Genomic DNA, 22067 nt, shown 5'->3' with positions numbered 1-22067 from the left:
ACCATCCTTCAAGGGTAGGAGAGAACAGACTCTTTTTACACTCAGCTTTGTGAGCAGGTACGTAACAGCCATTTCAAAAATTTTACTTTATCCCTAATGGGCTTCTTTTCCATCTCTCCTTATACTTGATAACTTGTAAACCTGAGACCCTGGTACAATGCTTTCAGTAGCTGAAAGGATTTGACAAATTGTCTTTTCTGATTCCCATTTTACATTAACTTCCCACAATTAATGCCTCTTTCTTTAGCTTGCTTTTAGCTTTCAAAGGCTGCTCCCGCATGGAACAAATCCTTATGCTTTGTTATTTAATCCTAGTGAATCTTTTCATGCTTCTCTGAATACTTTTCCCTTTAGTGATACATCAGCTGATTTAGATATAAACAGCTTTCAAGCCAAACACAAGATTTTGGCTTTTCAGTGAGCTGGCTAGTTGGAGAGAATAGTAGAAATGTGCAAGAAAACCCAACACAGAAGCCTTGTTCCTTAGCTTCTAAGAGGTCTTTATGCCCAAATTGTAAGATAGAAGCACCTAACTAATACCCAAATACATATACATGCAGAAAAGAAAAAAAAAAAGGAAAGGAAAAGTTCAGAGCAGTGCTACCTTTACTTTGGGTTACTCAAATTTTGTTATTACTAATCTTTGTAAAAGGAACTACGCCTTGACTCATATTGGGCTCACAGCTGTTAGTTCCACTGAGACAGCAATTCATATAGATGAAGAGAGAAAAAGTCAGCCACTGGACAAACAACTGACACATCACCATTACTATGTGTATGCAATTAAGTTTTCAGATCTTATGTTTTTGACTTATCCAGAAGGACATACACTAGATCCACCCTCCCATTCTCCTGGTGACATTTAACTCCTATTAACAATTTTCCAACCTGTCCATGTCTATGTCCTCACTTACAAAAGGATTTCTTACAACAGAGGAAGCATTGGCGACAAAGTAAAAGTCTAGTATTTTGACCATGGTTATCAGAATGTTAATTACATTATAAATTACCACTGTATAGGGATGATCCAGAAATTTAAGGTGCTAAAAAATGAGTTATCTTTGATTTTCACATCACTCACAAAAACCTGCATATGTAGAAAGTAAAACTACTGGAAGTATCTACACCTGTTACTATGAAAATCATGATACTCCAAAATATTTCTCCTTTCCCTAACAAGGCTTTCAAATATGCTCAAAAATAGAGATAAAGCAGAACACTTTACTGGAATTGCTGCTCTATGAGCAGAGCAGGAATACTTCAGACAGGGGGATGGGAAGGTGAAATTTCTTCAACAGAACAAATGGCAGATATGATTAAGTGTTGAAGAAGAATGTCACAGAAACATTAGCTGAAAGACAGGTATCACAGGATGCATAGAAAGCTTCCACTGTTTTCAGCAGTTTGAACAGAGAAAAACCAGACACATTAGATAAAAATCTGGCCTGCTTCAACAGCAACCACATCAAAGAAGAGTCAGGTAAACTAAGAGCCTACTAAAAGGAGAATTTCTTTTCTAAACAACATTCAAATCACCTACTGGGAAATGGGATCTAACCCATTATAACAACATGTCTAAGAACAAGCTCATACCATATCATATCATATCATATCATATCATATCATATCATATCATATCATATCATATCAACAATTCTAAGAACAAGTTTTACCTTGTTCGGAAGAACAAGTTGACATAAGTCAAAAATGCACAAAAATCCTCAGCAACAGTTTAAAAGTCATATATGAAACCGTCTTAGTCCTCAGCAGAATTCAAAGACATTGTTTAACCTACAGAGATTGCAACTCTGATCCTGCTGATAGCCATTCCACACAAAAAAAAACAAACCTGCCCAAACTCAGAAATTCCATACTTGCCACCAAAATTCATCCAAGAATAGAATTATGAAAGATGACACTGAAGAGCAGCCCTGAGAATGTAATGAATCACTACTAAGCACAGACACAGAGAAGCTGGATAGAAGAGCTCACTTGCCAGAAACATATTTGGACACCAAAAGGAAATGCTCAGGTGCCACCTTAGGCTCAAAAATTACACAATGTTCAGATTACACCATCTGGAAAGCAGAGAAAACTTGGGATGTTTTTGTTGCTTTTTTTTTCTCCCACTGCAGTAGGAAATTAAAGCAACGTACCACCACAGGAAGATGGGCATTCATTTGGACACTGACCTCAGAACACTACTGAAGTTTTCTTTCTATTCTGCCTTGTAGTTGGCTTAAGAAATCATATGCAGTTACTTAAGGTATGTAAACCTGCTGGTCTCCAAATAAATGTTCAAAACAGTAGCTAAGAAACGTGGTGCTACCAAGAGGAACACAACTTTAAACTAAAAAAATTTTACACTAAAAAATTCAGTAGAAAAATATACTTGCAAGTACCAGTTCCTGCCTTAGCCAGACCAAGAATGCTAGAGGGGGATGGAAGAACAGAAATGCAAACAAAGAGTGGACTTGGAAGACCTAGAAAACTTACACAAAATATATTTGCATAGTGTGTTATCCCACTAGAAACACTGCTTAACAAGCAGAGCAGCAGTCTGTAACGGATGAATGGTCTTCAAAAATTGCTTCTACGAGGCACAAGAGTGAAAGGAAAGAGAATTTTCTGCCTGGAAGGAAACAGCATGGTTCAGTGTGCTGCAGCAGTCATCAGAAATCAGTACCTTTTTCTGGAGACTTGCATAAGTAACTCCCTGATCTTCAGCCTTATTGGCTATACAACTGTGGGAAAACAACGTTTAAGTAACGGCTTTCATCCCTTATTGCCAAATATTGTCAATGAAAATGGAAGCGCCGAAAAGCATTTTGAGCGCTTCCATGATGAAAGGGGCCACGTAAATAATACATTTCTCCACTATCTGAGAAAAATGTTTCTTCTTGCTTTTTGGTCTGTACAGCAATTCCCTGAGTGTACAGAGTGTACAGTCGAAAAGTATCTTCCAGAGTGACAATTAGCTAATGAATTATACCATGCAAAACACTTTCAATTCCTTTCTTAAATGCTAATGAAGTCATTCTCCATTATTAGCTAATATTAAAAGCCTACTGTTACATGAACGTGTAATGAATACTAAAGTATCAGTGAGGAAGTGATATTACATGCTTAAATTTCTTACACGGTATCTGTGTTCCTCTGGGTGCAGGCTATCATGTTCATCTTCTATAAATACCCATTCAAACTTTAACCGTTCTGGAGATGCTTTGTGCACGAGTTGGGGATGACTGAAGGCTTTGCACCTGTTTTTCACCATGTAGCAGGGATTTTGCTTTTGTATAACTGAAGAGAATATTGCCATTTCCCCAGCCAGGCCCAAGCAGTACCACACTAGGTATAGACAGAAAAATTAGACTTTAAAACGACATGTAGCAGTGGTGGTACTATTTTTTCATATTGTCACTTAGAGTGAATGACACTAGCATCAATATAATTCTTACTATCATATAATATTCCAGCTGCCATTCAATAAATTAACACCTGTAGTCCCAGCACGCAAATAAACATGCAGGAAAAGGGGTAAAAAACCAAAAAAACCCACAAAAACCCCAAGAAAATAAAGAAGAGAAAAAGCATTCCATAAAGCCTAAAGCTATTTGGAATAACTTAAGAGAGCTCCTTATTCAGGGCGAATATTTTGGTTGGAAAAGGTTTTGGTGTTTGTAAACATTATTAGCTTGCATATAAACAAATATATGATAAAATGGGCTTATTTCACTGGCAAAAAGCTGTAGTTCCCTTAGGCTTTAAAGGCATCCTGTAATCGTTTTGATAAATTATGTCTCTTTCTCAAGTCATACCACTTCTATATTTATGCAGACTCCATTCACATCTCTTATCACGCTTTGACTCCATGAGACCTTACAAATAACAGTTACTTAAAATGCAGCAGTCTATTTTTGGTTTTGTGTGGTTTGTTTTTGGAGTTTTTTTATATAAAGTGTTTCACTTTGTGCCTGCCTTTTAGCGTCTGATTATTTTCACATGCTCCAATTCTTATATGCATTAACAAATCCTATTCACTTCTTTTCTGTTTCTGATGCCTGAGCTCAAAGACATTAGCCCAACTCAGTAAAGCTGCCATCATCCAACTATTTCAGAACACAAATAACACAAAAAAAAGGAAGGGTTTATGACTGAATTTCTCTGTAAGACTACACACTACAGTTTGTTCTTTCCTACATTTAAAATGCATTTTTGATATCCAGCTATCAACTTTTATGTCTTCTGCTAATGGCACCAGTACCTTAATGTCAGGCAAACATATTACTGTATTGATCCTACAATGAAAAGGAACCTTATAGGGACCTAGGAGATCGGCCTAATTGAAACATAATTAGTAACTGGAAAAAATAGGCATAGTGAAAAAAATTGGAAGGAAATGGGACATAATTATGAAATTATTGTACTACTAAATAGAGTTTCTAAATCCTGCACATGAGAAATAAATTTTCAGGAAGTATAAAAACAGTGTCAAAGAATAAATCAAATATGAAATAGAGTCCATATGTACAGAAAGAGTACATACGGGAAGATGACTCTCTTCTTGAGGAAAAAGAATGTGACAGAAAATCTTGACTCGTGATAAACTGAAAAGGAAACAATTGTTTAACATTACATCATGTCAATTAAAAAGGCACCCAATTAAGGCATTAGGCAACACATTTTAAGGGAAAACAAAGAGACTTTCTTCCTTACACTCTACACGCTCTGCATCATGCCAAAGGATACTGTGGAGCCTGTGTACAGAAATCAGATCAACCAAACACACGCAGCGAGGACACGACGTCTCCTGCAATTAAACGTAATAGTGCAAACACTGCTTTATGCCCACGGAACTCCTAATCAATGCTGAGCACCAAACACTGGGAGACTGCATCAAAAGATGATTACTCCACCTAATTTAGTCATTACTTGTCTAAGCATCCTTTATTGGAATCTTGCCAGCCATCTTATTTTAACAGCAGACTTACATTTTTACAAGCTACATACACCACAGAATTTTTTTACTGAAAAAGAGGTTTTTGCCCATCCTATAGAATTGGAACTGGGATATGACACTGTTCTAGAGTGAACAACTATTTATTTAATTTATTAGCAATACTAAACTAAATCAATCAATGCAATCTGTCATGTACCACAGGAAAACAAGTTTTCATATATATTTCATTTAAAAAGTCACAAAAAATCCAGAGCTACTCATACTACTTGTTATGAGGAGCTTTTGCTAAATGTGAATGAAACATCTTTTGTTTCTTATTTTTCTTGTATATTTTTTTCAGTGTATAATAGTGTTGTCTTGGAATTCACTAGCATCATACAGATATCAAGAACTTTCTATGCCTCGAATGAGTACCAAATGTAGAGAGCTGCAGATCAGAAATATTAGGCAGAACTCTTTAAATTCTTTGAAAGTAAAACTAAGAATCCAAGTGACTCATGAGACTGAACAAAAAAAACAGGACTTGATGGAACATTTATGTGCCTAAACATAATTTAGTCAGTTTAGAGATTACTGTTCTATGACAAAAAGATACATATATATTAGGCAACAGACTTGGTCAAGGTTAAAGTTCTGCAATTATTTACTTTCCCTTGAAGTGTGAAAATGATGTTGAGCTTGGCCTGAAGGAATTCACTTCAGCTGGGTGCAAGATTTATGAATGCAGATAACCTGTGACTCAGATAGATACATAGATGTGTAGATAATATCATGATTTTTGCAGCTCTTGGGGTTGACTAGTTATCCAAAAGGCAGCAGGTATTTCCACAGAACACCTTGTGAAGGATTCAAGGACAGCTCACTTGATGAGCATCACCGCTTTGACTTTTCTGTGGAGTTTACCTCTCTCCTACCTACTAATGACCGAAAAGTTAAGTCAAGATGCTGAACAAGAATTAATTTAAGGCTGCTGCTGAAGTAATAATATCCTTTACTAACATGATCCACAGTATTTTAAGTGAGGTTTCACATGTACTATAAACAGTATCATGGAAGGACCATTAATAAGCATCTGTGCTATTTTAAAACAACAGGTGGTGAGATCGTTTCACCAAAGTTATGTGCTCACCATATGTGTAAGTGGAAATACTGTAGGAGGTAGAAGGCAAATGAGTGAATAGTTAGCAAATATATATATTATATAATATATATAATTATATGGATATATTAAGATCTATATGATCTCATTAAAGCTGCAGCACATTTCATGGGCTAGCTAACAGCTGCCAAGATAACTTCGATATTCCTTTGAATCTTTTGGAATAGTCGCTAGAACAGAAATGTGACAAAAAGAAGCAGTCGGAGTAAGAGAAACTAAGACTGTACATTGGCATTAGACCTATTTGCCTATCACATCTGATGAATCATTGGGACATGAGTGCAGAAAGGGATACAGAACTGCACAGAGACCAGTCAGTTACCCTAAAGGCAGGTTAAATTCCCCATGAGTCCTGTAAAGCCAAAGAACAGCGAGTAGACAATTTTTAAATTTGTTTTAATAAAGGTTAGAAAACAAACCAAATTCTGGTAAAGAGAACTACATCCCAGCTGACATGGAAATTCTTCTGCTGAAGCTCTTCCTCACAGTTCATGTTGTATACTTGGTTCAACCAGGGAAAAAGAGCAGAGGTACCCTGGAATCACTTTACAATCACAGAAAATTACCAGCTCAGAAATGCAGCATGCCTTCGGTATTTTAGGGAAGACAAAAGTCACTATCATAACTTATTGGTTCTACCATAAGAATTAAAGGAAAAAGTAAAGAAGTTTTTTGATCTGGCATTTGGCTGAGACATTTGCACCAACTGTCCTATAAGAGTCCATTTTGTGTTACTTTCTCCTCTGATATGATTATACATTTAGACTGGGATATATACTGGAAACATACAGTTCTTGTACAATCAGATCCTTTCTTTTATAATGTTGTCTTAATAAAGTAATTCTTTAAGAATAGACAATACTGAGGCTTTCTCAAAGCTAGTCTCTCAACACATCATGAAAACAATACCTATAAACAGATCCAAGCCTGTGCTGCTGTTTGCACACAGTCCCCTTCAAGGGAAAAGCTTCAATCACCTTTCTTTTTCAAGAAGAATACATGAACTCTGCATTTCTATCTCCATATTTCATATTAAACAGAGGGACTCATTATCCAGGTTGTGAAGCACTGACTTACTTGACTCTGTCAAATTCAAAATAAGATTACCAATATCTGTCTTGATGCCACCACTAATATATTTTAAATTGATAAAACTCTTAGTTCTCCTTAATGATGCTACCTTTGCAGTTGACTGGGTACTCAAACAAAGACCTTCTATCGACAGTGCAACATGAAATCTATTTGCATAGTAGGAGACAAAGTTTCAGTTTGTGCCTGGCATTTCTTTTTCAGAAATCATTTTTTTCTCTCCCAGAAACACAAGATATTGCACATGAAGGACATGCATTTCTTCTTCAAAATAAAAATGAGATCACCATTGTTGAAATACTCTTGATTGTTTGCACATGCTAAAGTACGCAGTTTTAAGTTCATTGTGTAGTATCTGTCCCCTTTTACCCTGCTCAAACCTGTTCAAATAGAATTCTTAAATTGGAAAAAAAAAAATCCAGCTGAAAGCCTAGTAACAACATAAATGAAAAATGACCTGCTTGCTCTGAGATACGGTTATTTCAGTCAGTTCAAACAGCACTTGCTAACATCATTTTTAAAATTCTCATAATAATAGAAAACATATTTAACTGAAGTGTTTCATCTCAGCCTTTGGAAAAGACCACAAGTGAAAGCAAACCTCTGCAACTTCAAGTGCATTCAAGGTCACTGGGTTTTCCAGTTTTGCTCTACTAAGGAAACAAACCTTTTGCAAACATACCCATCTGGCCCCCACGAATAAAATTGGGTAAATGAACCTGCTGGTTCAAAGGCTGACAGCAGCCTAGAAACCTCAAAGATAATTAAGCTCTAACAAATCTGAAGAACAAACCCAGATGAAGTATTCCAAAATAGCAGAAGCTCTGAGGAAAAGACAACTGAATCTCAGCTGCTCCCCAGTCTGTCTAGCACCAACCAGCTGGCCACCTAGGCTGTTCTTCCACTCAGTAGTGCTGCTGCCCCAGATCAACCACAATAAAGATGCTTTCCTTCACTAGGTAGAAGTACGGAAGCCACAGTAACAGAAGGAGCAAGAAGAGTTCTGGGAAAGAAATCTGTAGGAAGTGGATTTCCATCAGTTACACCACTGAACTAAACTCACATTGATAACTGGATATACTTTTTCTTCTACGGACACATGCGCATTACACCATTTGCCTTTAGAGTACGCAACATGAAAACAGAAGCAATTCAAGCTTGCAGTGGGGTGGTTTGGTCAACCACTACTTCATCTCTGCTACCATATTGTTTTAAAAATAATGTTAATTAAGAGTCTTGAAATATTAGGTTTGCCAGGAAGCACAAAGAGCTAAATTTGCTGTGAGAACACTGTGTCAACATCGGTGAGGACTAATACTACCCTGTGCTTGCAACAACTGTCTAGGAGGCCATTACTTGATTTCTTCACTCTTGTGAAGAAATTTACTGTATATAGAATGGGTGGGCTAATATGTGAAGCATCTGAACTCTGAACTCAGCTACATGGTTTCTTTTTCCAACCAAATCCAACTAAAGAAGAAATCAGCTAAACATTGCAACTCAAACTGTCAGCCATGCTTAATTCTAGAAAGGAAAAAACAATAGAAATGTCCTAATCAATTCTTCAACGTTTTTACAGGAACAAAATAAATGCATGGTAGATGAAAGACACAAATTTGACAAAAATATGTTTTTTTCTAGTTTGAAATACATATACTGTATGTGCCATGACATGCTTAAAGCAACAAGCCTATACATGATCATAGTTAATTACTGTGCTTCAGAGAAAAGATCTGCGTGTTGGACTGATTTCTGACTCTGCAATTAATCACTTGCTCTTTGTTTCAGCCTTATGAAGCCTCAATTGTTTTTTTATACACATTTTCTGTCCCTGTAGCTGTCATTTGCCTTCTGCATACCCAGCAACAGTACTGACTGTATTTAAGTGTCTTCCCAGAAATAATAACAACAAATAAAGTAACTCCCTGTTACCTCAAGTATTATTTGTGCCACCCTAGCCCATGTCCAGAGGCTTCAACCAAAACCAAGAACCACACAACTGTCTCAGCTTCTCTGTGAACTCTTGGGTAACAGGATCCTTGAAGATGAACATACAGGTAAATTAATATACATTGAATAAAACAACTTTCAGCTTCCAGTATCCTGCTGCCTTTTTCATTAAGAACAGACTAATTCCCAATTTTTTACTTCGCAGACACACAGTCATTGCTCCCATTTCCAAACCACACAGAGCCATTAACCACTACATGCGCAGTTAGTGGTTATTCTAATGAGCTGCCTCTGCACACCAACCTCCTGCATTGCCATACCTGCTTTAGGGCAAGTTTTCTTTTTTAAAGCAGAACAAAGTAAAAAATAAAAATAAGCCAAGCAACAAACAAAAAAACCTCAAAAAAACAAACAAAAAACCCCCAATCAAACAAGAACAACAACAGCAACAAAAACCCCAAACAAACAAAAAAAAACAACAACTAAACAAAACCCAACCCAACAAAAACCACCAGTGTATAAGGCACAGAAATAGGCCAGGCAGACTTCTTTCCCTTTTTCTCAATTCCAAAATACCATTCATTTGATGTTAAGTATGCACGTACCACAATGTAAAATGTTAATAGCCAAGCTACAATATGCATGCATTCTTGTTGTTTCCACTTCTACAGGTGATATGATGGAACAGCAACTCAACTAATTCTTCCATCAACAAACAAATGCATTTCAATTTTGCTGCTATTTTGTTTGTCGCAAACCTTGGGCTAGATGATAAAAATAAATAAAAGGAAAAAAACCACAAAGTCTTCGAAGAAGGCGACAGAATCCAATTTGGCGTAAGGGCCGGTTCCCCAACTTCTGCACTCTTTAGTTTCCTGTGAAGCGACTTCCAAATCCAGGAATGTGTATGAGATGGCATCTTTTTTTGCTTCTGTTCCCTTGAAGCCCTTCTGCCCTAAGATGTCTTCCCCGTCACTTGAGGAAGGCGCGACGGACTGGGGAGAGCCCGGGCAGCGCGGGGCGCAGTCCCGCACCTGTCGCAGCCCTCCCGCTCTTGCCCCGTCCTGTGCTGCGCCACTGACAGGGTGCCCCCGACACAGGCACGGAGCGCAGCCCGAGCAGCAGCTGGCACCGAGCCACCGCTCATCCTGGCCATGGAAGATAAAACGCAACACCGTGGCGCTTCAGAGAGGGCAGCCTTGCCGCTTTTGGAGGGAACTACGGCAGAAGGGAGGAGAGGGAAGGAGGAGAAGGAGGCTACGAGCTCCAGCACCGCTCCAGACGCTGTCCGGGCTGGGCAGCCGGCAGAGCCGGAGCGGAGCTCGCAGCGGCAGCGCCGCGTTCCTCCGGCCGGGCAGCGCCGCAGCGTTCGCCGCCCGCCCCCGCGCCCGGCTGCTCCCGCTCACCTTTCAGCGACCGGCTCAGCGCATCTTCCTCCCTCCCTCTCTCTCTCTCTCTCTCCCGCAGCGGCTGCTGGTGGCGGCCCAGACTCCCCGGACTCGGCGAGTGCCCCGCACTGTTCGTCCCTCAGCCGGCGGCAGCTCCCGCTGTCACTTCACCCCCACATCTCGCCGCCGGCGGCGGCAGCTGCTGCTCCTAAATTCACGGCGCTCCGGCGGCATGAAGTCATCCTCCCCGCCCCCTCCGCGGGCCGCCGCACTCCGCTCCCGCCGCGGAGGGGGAGACGGCCCCGCCGCCCGGCAGCCCGAGCCCCGCGGGGTCCCGGCGCTCCAGCCGCACCGGAGCGGCCGCCGCTCCCTTCGGAACACCCGTGCCCGGCCGCCCGGGAGCCTGCGAGGGGCGGTGCCGTCTCCCGGGTGCGGTGGCGGTCCGGGGAACCCTCCCCAGGCACGGCGGCGGGATGGGCCGCTCCGCCCCGCGCCAGCCGTGCCCTCCCGGGAGTCCCGCCCGGTGGCCGGGGCCCCGTGCCCGGCACCGTGTCCTCGCCGCCCGGCCGGCGGTACCGCGCTGAGCGGCGGGAGGGCAGCTCCTGCCGCACTGCAAGGCCGGGACCAAGGGAGAGCGTCCCCAGGGAGAGCTGTGTGCCTGGCTCTCGCCGTTTGAAGGAAAATGCGCTGTGATCCCTCGTGCTGGTGTGTGGGCTCCCTGTTCCCACTTCACGGCCTCAGGGCGCTCCCGCGCTCCCGAGCTCGTGCCCCTAAAAAATGCGGCGCTGCCTGGGATGCAGGAGAGCTCCTCTGGCAGTGGCTTCTGCTCTGCGCCTGGAAGGGCAGAGCAGAGCACAGGCACTGTGCTGTGCTCAAGGTCACCTGGGCATGCTTCCCCCTTACCAAGGGCGTCCTGATATTTCTGAGACCCAGCAGTAGGCAGCATGTCTATTTTTGTTACTTACAGAGTGCTGTGCACATACTGAGTGACCGACAGGCTTGTAAAGAAGGCTGGATTCCTATCACAGTTCACAATGCCATGACCCATCCCATGTGCACGACAAGCAGAGCTATGCTGGTACGTAAATGACACAGAGCAGTCCAGTTTGGATTGATAATGCACGACACGGGTGCATGCCAAATCATTGCCGTCTGAGAGCTCTTCATATCTTCCGAGCAAGGCAGGGTTGTGTCTGGTTGAGAGAAGATGTGCTGGATGAGCTCCCAGAAAAAATAAACGGGAGTATTCAAGATCCTGTGCTTGCTCAGTTGACCCGGTAGTCAAGTGGTGCCTCAGCAAGGTTTTAGAGTAGACTCGTGCTGGAAATGTTGACGATTTCCATTGTGGTAAGGTCTGAAATGTGGAGAGCTGCTTCAGTGGCCTGGGTATAGGTAGGAATATTGTCTGTAGTGGTAGAGGAAAACAGCAAAAAGCAATCTCATTAAGGTAAAGTTCTTAGTCTCTCAGATGAAATATAAAAACTCTGAACCTAAATTCCCTTTTGGAAATTAATTGTGTTTATTTTTATAGTGGCTATGGTACAGCTTTTCACCTCTGCAGTTCTACAGTTGCTTTATTTTGGGCTGCTCCTATTTAGTCCCTGCCTTGAACCTCTTCTGTTGATTGGCATTGCAGACCAGAATGTGCAGCACTGGCAGCATCTCAACAGAGATATTTAATCTCAGTTGACAGTGTGTTAGTTTAGTAGATTGAAAACTCATCTCCACATGCACAGAGGAGTTTAGGGGCGTTTGGGCAGGTGGGGGAGCCAGGTCGGGCAAAGGGAGCCCATGCCCAGCCCCTCTCAGGGATGCCTCAGTTCCCATGGAGGTGCGGGACACGCTCAGCAGTCAGCCAAAAATCTCTGTGTGGGTGTTACTGCCTAGGGCTACACGACACATTATGGGGTGGATAATAGAGCATTTTGGGGTTAAGACTTATGGGATGTTTAGAACAAGAACCAAAGACAGGGAAAGGAAGGGATCAAAGTGGTATGGGAATGAGCAAGTGTGAGAAAATAGTGGGAGGAGGAGGTAAACAGGGCTAGTCTGGGGTAAACAAACTATGGGTCAGTCTGCTTGTCTGGCTATGCCCTGCACCTGATCAGCTCAGTCTCTCCTAGACTAGTGTCCTAGACTAGACTCTATTTCTGAGTCTTACTGTGTGAGAGGTCTCCCTGTGTGTGTCTCTGTATGGGTGTAAGTGCCAGCAGCAAGCGTCACACCTCAGGTTACAGGGACTCATGCCAGAGAGGAGGACAGGATTTCACCGTTCATGCCATCTGTGTTTGATTGAGTGTGTTTCTGTCTATGTTGATCTCTGTGGTTGGCCTTGTGCTTATCTATATATATCTATATTTGTGTGTACATGCTTTCTGTGTGTGTATGCCTGTTAGGAATATGTGTTCAGACTTGCTGCTGACTAGGCCAAGGAAAACGTTGCTATGGCAGCCTCTCTTCTATTGGGCTGTATGGTTCAGCAACTCGTAACACAATTCACTAAATGATTAGCATACTAGAAAATCCCAGATCTGTGTAAAAGCAGAAATTATTATTTATTTTTTATTATTTCTTTGGTAGCAGTGAATTCCAGAGTCAAGAGAAGTAAATGCTCTTGGCCCAAGGTTTTTAATTAGTATTTTTCAATATACATGATTGCAAAAACAAGGCAATGAGTGAGACACCTATAGGATTTTATTTTAATAGAAAAACCATACGGATATTCATCATTTAGTAACATTCAAAAAGCCTGTTTTACTCAGAGGATATAATCTTTGATTTAGCAGTCATGGGTTCAATCAGTTTAAAATGAATGTCAATATAAATTGATTGAAATCTAAGCATTTCAGCTTTAAAAAGTATGCTGTAGGGGAAATAAAAGGAAATAGATCTCTTGAATATCTGAATATAGGGAAAGTCTGAAAATGTCTTTAGTAAGTAAGAACATTGTATAAGGAAGACTACTTATTTGCAAACGGAGTTACTTCAAACAGGATGACAGAAGTAGTAGTAGGAAAAAGTTGTGTCTTAGAGTTTAGAAACAGCAAGGATGAGGTGAGGTTTGCCAACATTCAAATTAAATTAGATTGTTAAAATAAATAATGAACAGCAAAAGGTGCATCACTTGTAAAAATGTAAAGAAATCCTGAAATGAAGAAGTTGAGCTCTTTTTTTTTTAGTGAGGAAGGGGTGAAAAATCAAGGCTTTCATACTCAAACTGTCTTTTCTGATAATTGCTGACTGGAGTAAAAAGGTGGATCAAAAGAAAAACAATGAAGGGGAATGAATGAATATATACAAATGTATGTTATTGTTTTCACAGGGAAATTAAAATCAAGAGTGTGTTCAAGTCAGAGGAGTAAAGCTCCATCTAAGTTTATGAATTCAGAGGTGTTGCCCATTCCTGGAGATTGTCAGGCAATACCAGTATTTATGAAATGAAAAGAGATTGAGGAATTTACAGTTACATGGCCTAGTAGGTGATAGCATGCAACACCACAAACAGTAGTACAAGAACATAAGAAAAGACAAGGGCCACTGCACACAGTCTTCTTTAAAGTTTATACTCCCGAAACTAGAGAAAATTGGTTGTACTGAGTATAAAAAAGACCTCTGATCTCCCATTCACTTTTTTCTTTTTTCCTGCCTAAATAGCCTACTTCTTATGGAGCTGCTTATGTGGCATTTATTTATGGTAAGTTATTTTAATGTCTTCCAAAATTCAGATTCTTTGGGAGTCTGCAGTGCAAGCCAATGTGCTGTTTCCTGAAGAGCAATAGATAATTCTGTTATAACCAGTTTATTTGTCAGTTTGCTCTAAGTTTTTTTTTTCTCTTTTATTAAACTGAATACTAATGTACACTTTAATAATAGGGTTTCTTGGATATCCTCAGACTGCATTTAGATGAATTCAAGACAATGGATGAACAGTTCTTATAATTTTTTACCAAATTTTTTAACAAATGTGGGCAAAAAATTTACATAAAAATTTTACATAAATCAAAAAATGACTGAAAAAACCCAATTGTCACATGTCAACAGCAGTGTGGTTTAAGATACTGAGCATTATTTTATGGTTCCCATGGAGAATATAGTAGAGTACAGTATAGTAGAGTACAGTAATATTCTTACTGGATATCAAAACAGTCTTACTCATGTTGAAATACAATGTAGGAGTGCACCATAAGAACCCTTAGTTACACCCCTTAATAAGTTAATATCCAGCTGATCCATCTGGAACTGTTTATTTGAAGTAATTTCATGTCCCACAAATAAAATTATGCACAAAATAAAAATTGCTATAGGCTTTCTACTGAGAAAAGACAATATTTAAAAATACTGATATTGGGAGTATTGTTTCTGCAGATAATTTTTAAAAGCAAAGAGATTAAGATGTTTTTCCATGACCACTGTTTCACTTCATTACTTCATACATTAAATATTTCTTTATTATTCTTTCTTTTCATTATAGCTTTATAAGCTGTTAAGTAAATTGGGAAGATTAACACATTTTCTTCAATTGGTTGAGGTGTAATATACATGCCAGAAGCAGTGACTCAAAAGTACTATGATGAAGAAGGACATTGCAAGATGAGCTGCAATGTCAACAATACTCAAATAGACTTCTTTATTATGGAACCATTATCAAGAAAACATTTTTAAAGTAGTGATCTATTTCTGCAATCATTTCCAAACCATTTGGAAAGGAATAATTTTTAAAGTAAATTCTGGTTGATCACTTATCTAACAAAAGAATATGAATTAAAAAGCAATCAGTATATTATTTTCTAATCTTCAGCAACAGGAAATTTGAAGTAATATAGTCTGGTTGTACATAGTTTAGAGTAACGAAACTGTGGGTGCAGACAGTCTTTGCCAATGTTTCTCAGTATCCTCCTCTTAATGCTAGTTGCTTGTTTTCTTAGGCTGGGATACTCAAATTTTCATGGCAGGGACTGTCAAAAATTCAGTTTGTACAACATTGTTAGGCACGAGCAAAATGCACTGATAATAATTTATGACACAACAATATTATGAACTTTTGACTTTGATGCATGGGACTCAGCTGAACCCAAAGTTACAAGTTATTTCAGCTGAAAGTAATGGTAGTTGTGTGTGCACAGGGGCAGAGCCTGGCCCTTAGCCTCCTTGACGTCAGTAGGAACAGATGTGTTCTCCTTTCTTTTCTCTTGGGGCTTCCAGCGTTGTCTTATTACAAAGGAGTCTGACTTTCTTAATGCTTTAAATTTAAACCTGCTTGGGTTTTCTCATTTTCCACTGCCAGCTTCATTGCTTGCTTATATGTTTTCTAAAGGTGGTAGGAATAATAGTCCCATCATAGCATTTTCTGTGCTTAAAAATACATTACTGGAATTGTAATATAAAGCATCCTTCCAAGTGTGAAAAAATAACTTAGAACAATATAATGTTGCTACAATGCATATCCCATAAGGGGAGAAATTAAGACATTAGGCAATCTCAATTCTGGCATTAGCCACAATGTTTTCTGAGTTCTTGACTTCTCAGCCTTCATTTTCTCACATTTTTCAAAGTAGTATGTGAAATCTGTTATTTTTTTAAGAAAATACTGTCATGACAATTCTGGTATCTACATAGGTCTTCAGTATGTTTACTTATGTGAATGGATATCTAGTGACCTGCTGTAAAGTTGTCCCTGCCCATGGCAGAGCATTTGTTTTAGGCGTTCTATAAAGGTCCGTTCCAACCCAAACAATTTTATAATTCTGTGATATTACAGTGAGATGTAGTACTTTATCTTTGCTTCCATTACTGTTTGTCAACAGTACAAAAATGGGAGAATTCTGACATTGGTTGTTCATGCCCTCTTCTAACTCTGTCTTTGCATCCTTCTGGATCTTCAACCTAATTTCCATCTGCAGGTTTCTTATACCAGCCTATTTCTTTGACTGTCATTAATACAAATGTAGAGTTCTGTAAAGTTTTAGGCCTGATTTCACATTTCTTCTCTTACATCTGTCTTAGTGGAGGAACCCATTTAAGATGAGTCAATGAGTCCAGGTGTTCATTGTTATGTAAAAGCATTTAGAAAGAGATTTGTCCAAGAGATTGTATTCTTTTCATTTACTATGCAGCAGAGAGCCTCTTGCAATACAGATCTTTAATTAAAAAAAATAAAAATAAGAAAAATTCCACCAAAATTTGCAGTGCATAATGAGAGCTGCCAAAAATCAGTGCCTTTGCCGATGCAGAAAATTTGACAGCAAAAATGTGTCACAGTGTTTCTGTATATCTTTGATTATTATTCATTGCCAAAACAATAAAAATCAGCCAAGAAACATGATAGTCCTGTCCATCTGGCCAGAGAAAATACATATTTTCCTAATTCCAGATCTAGCACAACCCATTTCTCAGAAATGTCTCAGCACCCCTAAAACCTTGCCTAAAGTAATTTCTGAAACTGAAGACTGCCTGTTTTCATTCTGTATATTAGGTTTGCTTCCCCTTTCCATTTCTGTTTAGTATTCTTGGGTAAAAAATTTCAGTTCAGAATTAAATAAAAAAACCCAAAATTTTGGATGGTAACTAATCTTAGTTTTCTAAATAAAAGACGCTTGTGGGTTGCTTGTAGTTTTTTAAATGTTGGTGAGTAGGTGGCATTTAAACATATCTAGTTCTGGTTTTCAAGGCATTTACAGTTCTCAGTTATTTCTTTGGGTACCATCTTTTAAAACTTTTGATTAGGTCCCTCCTCCTGCCTTTCCTTGTACCAGTGTAATTCTTCCTGACTTTAGTGCAGTTAGGAACAAATTGGACATTAGGAATTCAAGTTGATTGATAGTCATCATTAGGAACATATTTTCTCAGTTAAGACAGCTGCCTGTTTCCTGAGAAATCTTTTCTCAGTTGTACAGGTATGTATATTTCGTGATTTTTTTTCTTCCCTGCAGACTAAGAAGAAGAAAATTAATTAATAATTGCTGTGCCAAAAGCTGTTTGGTGGTTTTGCTAAAGCAGTTGGGGTGTTGGGGCTTTCTGCTTAAAAATAATTATTTCCCAAACCAAGTACTTTAGTGATTTTGTATCAATGCTAGTGAATATTCTTTTCCAAAACATAATTATGTAAAAACTAACTGACTTGTAATTTGTTTTGGTTAAATTTTGTTCTTTCATTTCTGAGAATATATTAGAAAATTCTGTAACTGCTACTTGTGCCTGCCCACTCACAAGCTTGATGCCTGTATAGGAATCTCACTTTCAAGTCACTCTCCTGTTATGATTGTGGATTTCTTTGCATCTGTTTATGTTCCTAGAGCAAGCTGTGTGAGACATGAAACACAAGAAACAATAGTCTTTTGGAGATTATTTTCTCAGCAATAGGTTAGTGGGGCATTATTTTGTGCTATGGTGGGGGGAAATAGATGCTGGAAAAGTAGAACATTTCAGCAAGAGCTGCATGGAAGGGTACAACTGTCACAAAAGTCTTCTGCAAGGATCTTTTTTTCCAGTCAAGAAAGAAAGGATTACCAAGGAATAATTTGTAAGAGATGTAGTCAGTGTTTTAATGAGCTCAGATATTGTTATTGTGATAAACAGGGGAATAAAATGGTGCTATCTGTGGAACATTGACATTTTATAATGTGTGGAATTTCATTGTACTTGTAGAGCTATGAACACTCAGACAGATAAAATTATATGAAATGAGCCTTGGATGCACAGGCAATATCTTCCAGAGGTGATATCAAATTGCATGACAGTGGAATAGGAGAGCGTGCTCCATCTGAGAAGTGTTGTTGGACAGTGTATGCCAGCTATCTCAAGGCAATAAAAGATTAATTAAGTGGATAAGTAGCTGACTAGCACAGACCTGTAACTTTCAATTTGTAGGCCAAATGTATCTTCTTTTTTTTTTTTTTCTTATCTGACATCTGATGCTGATACCCAAAGTTACAGTTTTATTCACTTCAGTTTTTATGAGCAACAACAATTTTCATCATCCTTCGCATGTGAAACCACAGATATAGGAATGCACAGAAATGCATGCTGCAATCAAAGTTATGGGATAAAAAGTTCATTGTTGTGACAGTGTTATGACTTTGTACAGGCAGGGCACGTGGCAAAGCCAAAAAAAAAAAGATATTGTGGTAATTGATAAGAACATAAATGAGATTTTTGGTTGCATAGCAGAATAGAAAAAAGAAACCCCAAGCATATTTTAGAAATGTTTTTAAGACAGACCATGGCTGAAATAAAATCTGAAAGGACAACAGAAGAAGAATAAGGACAGAACTCTGAGAAGACAAAGACAGGAGCTAAGAAAGCTACTTAGAAGGCCACCCTAAAAGAAGTGGGAAGAGACCAAGGACAGTGTTTTAGTCAAATGAAGAAAGGAAGAGATTCCACGGTCCACAGGTTGCAAATCAGTGGGAAGTAGGAAGTACTCATGGTTCTGAGGTTTTGGTAGAATAGTGGTAGGAAAGAGCAGAGGCTTGTTTTTGCTTGCATTTCCCTTCCTTCCCACTGTAAAAATTCCCTTCCTTTGGTTTCTTAATGCAGCTATTGCATGAATCAATAATACTGTTAATTTTTAAATTTACTCTAGAATATGAGTTTTCAGGGATTTAGTGGATTTATTGCTCTATATTGCAGGGCTTTTCAGCTGAAAGTTGTCCTTAGATGGGGAATACACTCTTCATTTTTACAGTTATATTATTTCAAATGTGTCTAAAAGACTTTGGATTATGATCATCCATTTAATTATTGTAGAAAATTATTTAATTATTGTATAAAACATTTTCTAAGTGAAAACTCCACCCAAAATGTGACAAAGTGTTTGATGCTGGTTATCTGTGAATGTCAGATAATGTCCTTTTGTTAATTTTGCAGCTACAAGAATCTTCATTAAGCTAGCTGATTAATTTTTATCTTAAAAGAGACAAAGTTAACAGACTTGTGTATCAGCTTATTTATTCATAGATTTGTCATGATTGCTGCATCTTTATTGAGAAGGAACTCTGCTGGGCAAACAGTGAGATACTGTCTAAAACTCTGATTAGGCAATATGACTAGCAAATCTAGGGAAACAAAACTAGTATTTTAATTCCCTGGTATGCAATAAAGTTCTCAAAGGAAGTCTGGACCCCACAATATTTTGGATGTTATACATAGACATAATGATAAAAATTACATCCATGTCACCTAGATTCTGCCTTGCCTTGACTCTCAGGATTTAAATTTTGCTCAAGTCCTAGTTGGGGTGGCTCTCCAGAGAATACTTATTCTCTTTGACTCTTCTTAAAATTCCTTGTATACCTAAAATTATATGGATATACTGAGGAAAACCTCTAAATGAGCATGGAAATCCTTGCCTTGTGCCTAAGCTCTATGCACAGTTTGTGCCTGCTTACCTAAGCCTGTAAAAGTGTTCAGTTCTTTTCCACAGGATTGGGATTGACGAGCAGAGAGGCGGATTTTGCATTCAGATTTAGGATGTTTATTTTTGTTATCTATATTACATTTTTACAGACAGTAACCACTTCTACACACTAACCTAGAAAGATACAAATGGCCACCTAGGGCTCTGTCCTCAAGGCCTTTGAAGCATAAACTGTCCAATTATCAAATGCCAACTAATTTATTTTTACTTTTAACCCAATAACCAAACACCCATGTTCTGCACTGCGTACTTTTCTATCCAATCACCCAATACCACCCAAAACCATGAAGAAGAAGGAAGAAAGAGCAAGGCAGGTTAATGCCCTAAACCCTGCATCTTGTTGCGTACATATTACCATATTCTAAAGCCTGAAAGTGTAAATTTTCCACCAAGTGATATAACACACTTCTGTTTAAACGACACACTCACAGTTTCAGTTCTGTCTATTAATTTTGGAAGCCTTTTCCATAGCCTCAGGTCAAACACAGTGTTCTCTTGTGGGTCTGTGTTTGTCAGCACAGAAAGCATGAAATTCTGTGTCCAGGGTTCCATCAAAGCCCTAGGGTAATTCTGCCTTACATCTTGGAGAGCAGTTAACTGGTGCTGACAGCACTGGCGTCACTAAAAAGCATGGCATGGTACTCACCGCATGCAGCTCTACAAAGGCATTAGTGTATATATGGTGTATACAGAGGTGCGTATCTCAGATGTCTTACAATCTGAATCATTCATTCACAAAGAGGTAGAAGAAAGAGAAAAGGAATTGTTCTTTACTGCTTTACAAATGGAGAAAAGGAAGCACGTTAAAATTTGTGCGTTTGGAATCTGCTGGAAAAGTCTGCTTCAGCTTGCCATTCTGGGTAGGTATGATGTCTGCATGTGAATTTAAAGCTTTTCCTAGTGTTCCTTCAAAGCTTCACCAAACAGAAAATAATGAACAGTGCCAAAATTTATCCATGTGTGCCTGTCCCTGTCAGGCTACTATTGACTTTTCATTATTCCAGTTCTAAATTGAATGCAGCCTCAGGGAAGGACATATTTATGTAAGAGGGTAACAGTGAAAGAATCTCTGTCCTAATCCTGCATGTGAAAAACAGGCCTTGGAACCAGCATGTCTTCAGCTGTTTAAGTGTAGCCATTCCTCCCCTTCAGGAGATGGTTTTCCGTGCAAGCTACCAGGGAGCTTTATAGTCCTTTTCCTTTGTCACATTATAATTTTGGATGAGGAAACTAAAACTTAGCAAGTAAAAGAAGTCTTGATAGAATTAATGTTATGCAGTATTTGCGTGCTTGTATAGGTGAAAATTTTGTAAAGCATATTTGTGTCGGGAGCATTCCCTGACAAAGTTATTTCTTTTGTTTTGCTAGGTTTCTCTTCTACTTTTTCTCTATTTATTTGCTATTTGGAAAAATAGTCTTTTGAGGAGAATGTTTATACTGTTTTATAATGTTTTATAGGGAAGTCCTAGCCTCTTTTGATTAGACCAATAACATGTAATAAAGAGATTCAGAAGACTAGTATTTTTAGGCTATTTTGCATTAATTTATCATGTGTCATATTTAATTAGCATAATTTCATTGATGTCTGATACCTCAAATTATGTTGATTTGAAGCAGCACAACATTTGAGACCTCTCACTGGTTCTAGAATAGGTAGCTACTGAATGCGGCTATTCAAATCTACATTATGTGGAAGAACATCATGGAAGAATTAATGTTTAATTACAAAGGTTACTGAAAATCATCCAGTTGACTATTAAAATTCAGAAATACAGCTTGTGCACTTAATCACACAAAAGCTAAGTTCATCACTCATTCAGCATTCTTTGTGTCTAACAATGCCATGGGAAAACAAAGGCATGTTTTTTCTCCTAGAATGGACTGGGCAGCTCTGTTTCTTGCCTCCCTTGTTTCATTTACAATATACGTATTGTCTGAACACTTTGCATGAATATTTTTTGCAGTGGATGCCTTGTCTGTCTTGGAACTGTCTAGATCAAGTGCATTAGTGTTCTGAAACTTTTATATGCATTTAAATATATTTATATCATATATTTTTATTATTATAGTATTACAAGTATATCTATTATATATTGAAATATATTA

The 22067-nt window shown here is 38.8% G+C and overlaps 2 protein-coding genes across 2 annotated transcripts in view; one reads left to right on the top strand and one right to left on the bottom strand.

The window, feature by feature from the left end:
• PKIA (cAMP-dependent protein kinase inhibitor alpha) overlaps window positions 1-10725 on the bottom strand; it is a 43847-nt gene extending 33122 nt beyond the window's left edge. Inside the window, exon 1 of the mRNA XM_058831586.1 lies at window positions 10565-10725. The gene's annotated coding sequence lies outside the window, so the exon portion shown is untranslated. The remainder of the gene's footprint in view (window positions 1-10564) is intronic.
• LOC131575551 (basic proline-rich protein-like) overlaps window positions 10313-22067 on the top strand; it is a 31206-nt gene continuing 19451 nt past the window's right edge. The window contains exons 1-2 of the mRNA XM_058831143.1: window positions 10313-11251; window positions 11514-11624. Coding sequence (XP_058687126.1) covers window positions 10313-11239 — 927 coding nt within the window. The 3' untranslated portion in view covers window positions 11240-11251; window positions 11514-11624. The remainder of the gene's footprint in view (window positions 11252-11513; window positions 11625-22067) is intronic.

This window comes from Poecile atricapillus, chromosome 2 (genome assembly GCF_030490865.1).
Source record: "Poecile atricapillus isolate bPoeAtr1 chromosome 2, bPoeAtr1.hap1, whole genome shotgun sequence".
NCBI classification, from domain to species: Eukaryota; Metazoa; Chordata; class Aves; order Passeriformes; family Paridae; genus Poecile; species Poecile atricapillus.
Note: the sequence above shows the minus strand (reverse complement) of the source record. Positions and strands in the feature narration are given on the sequence as shown.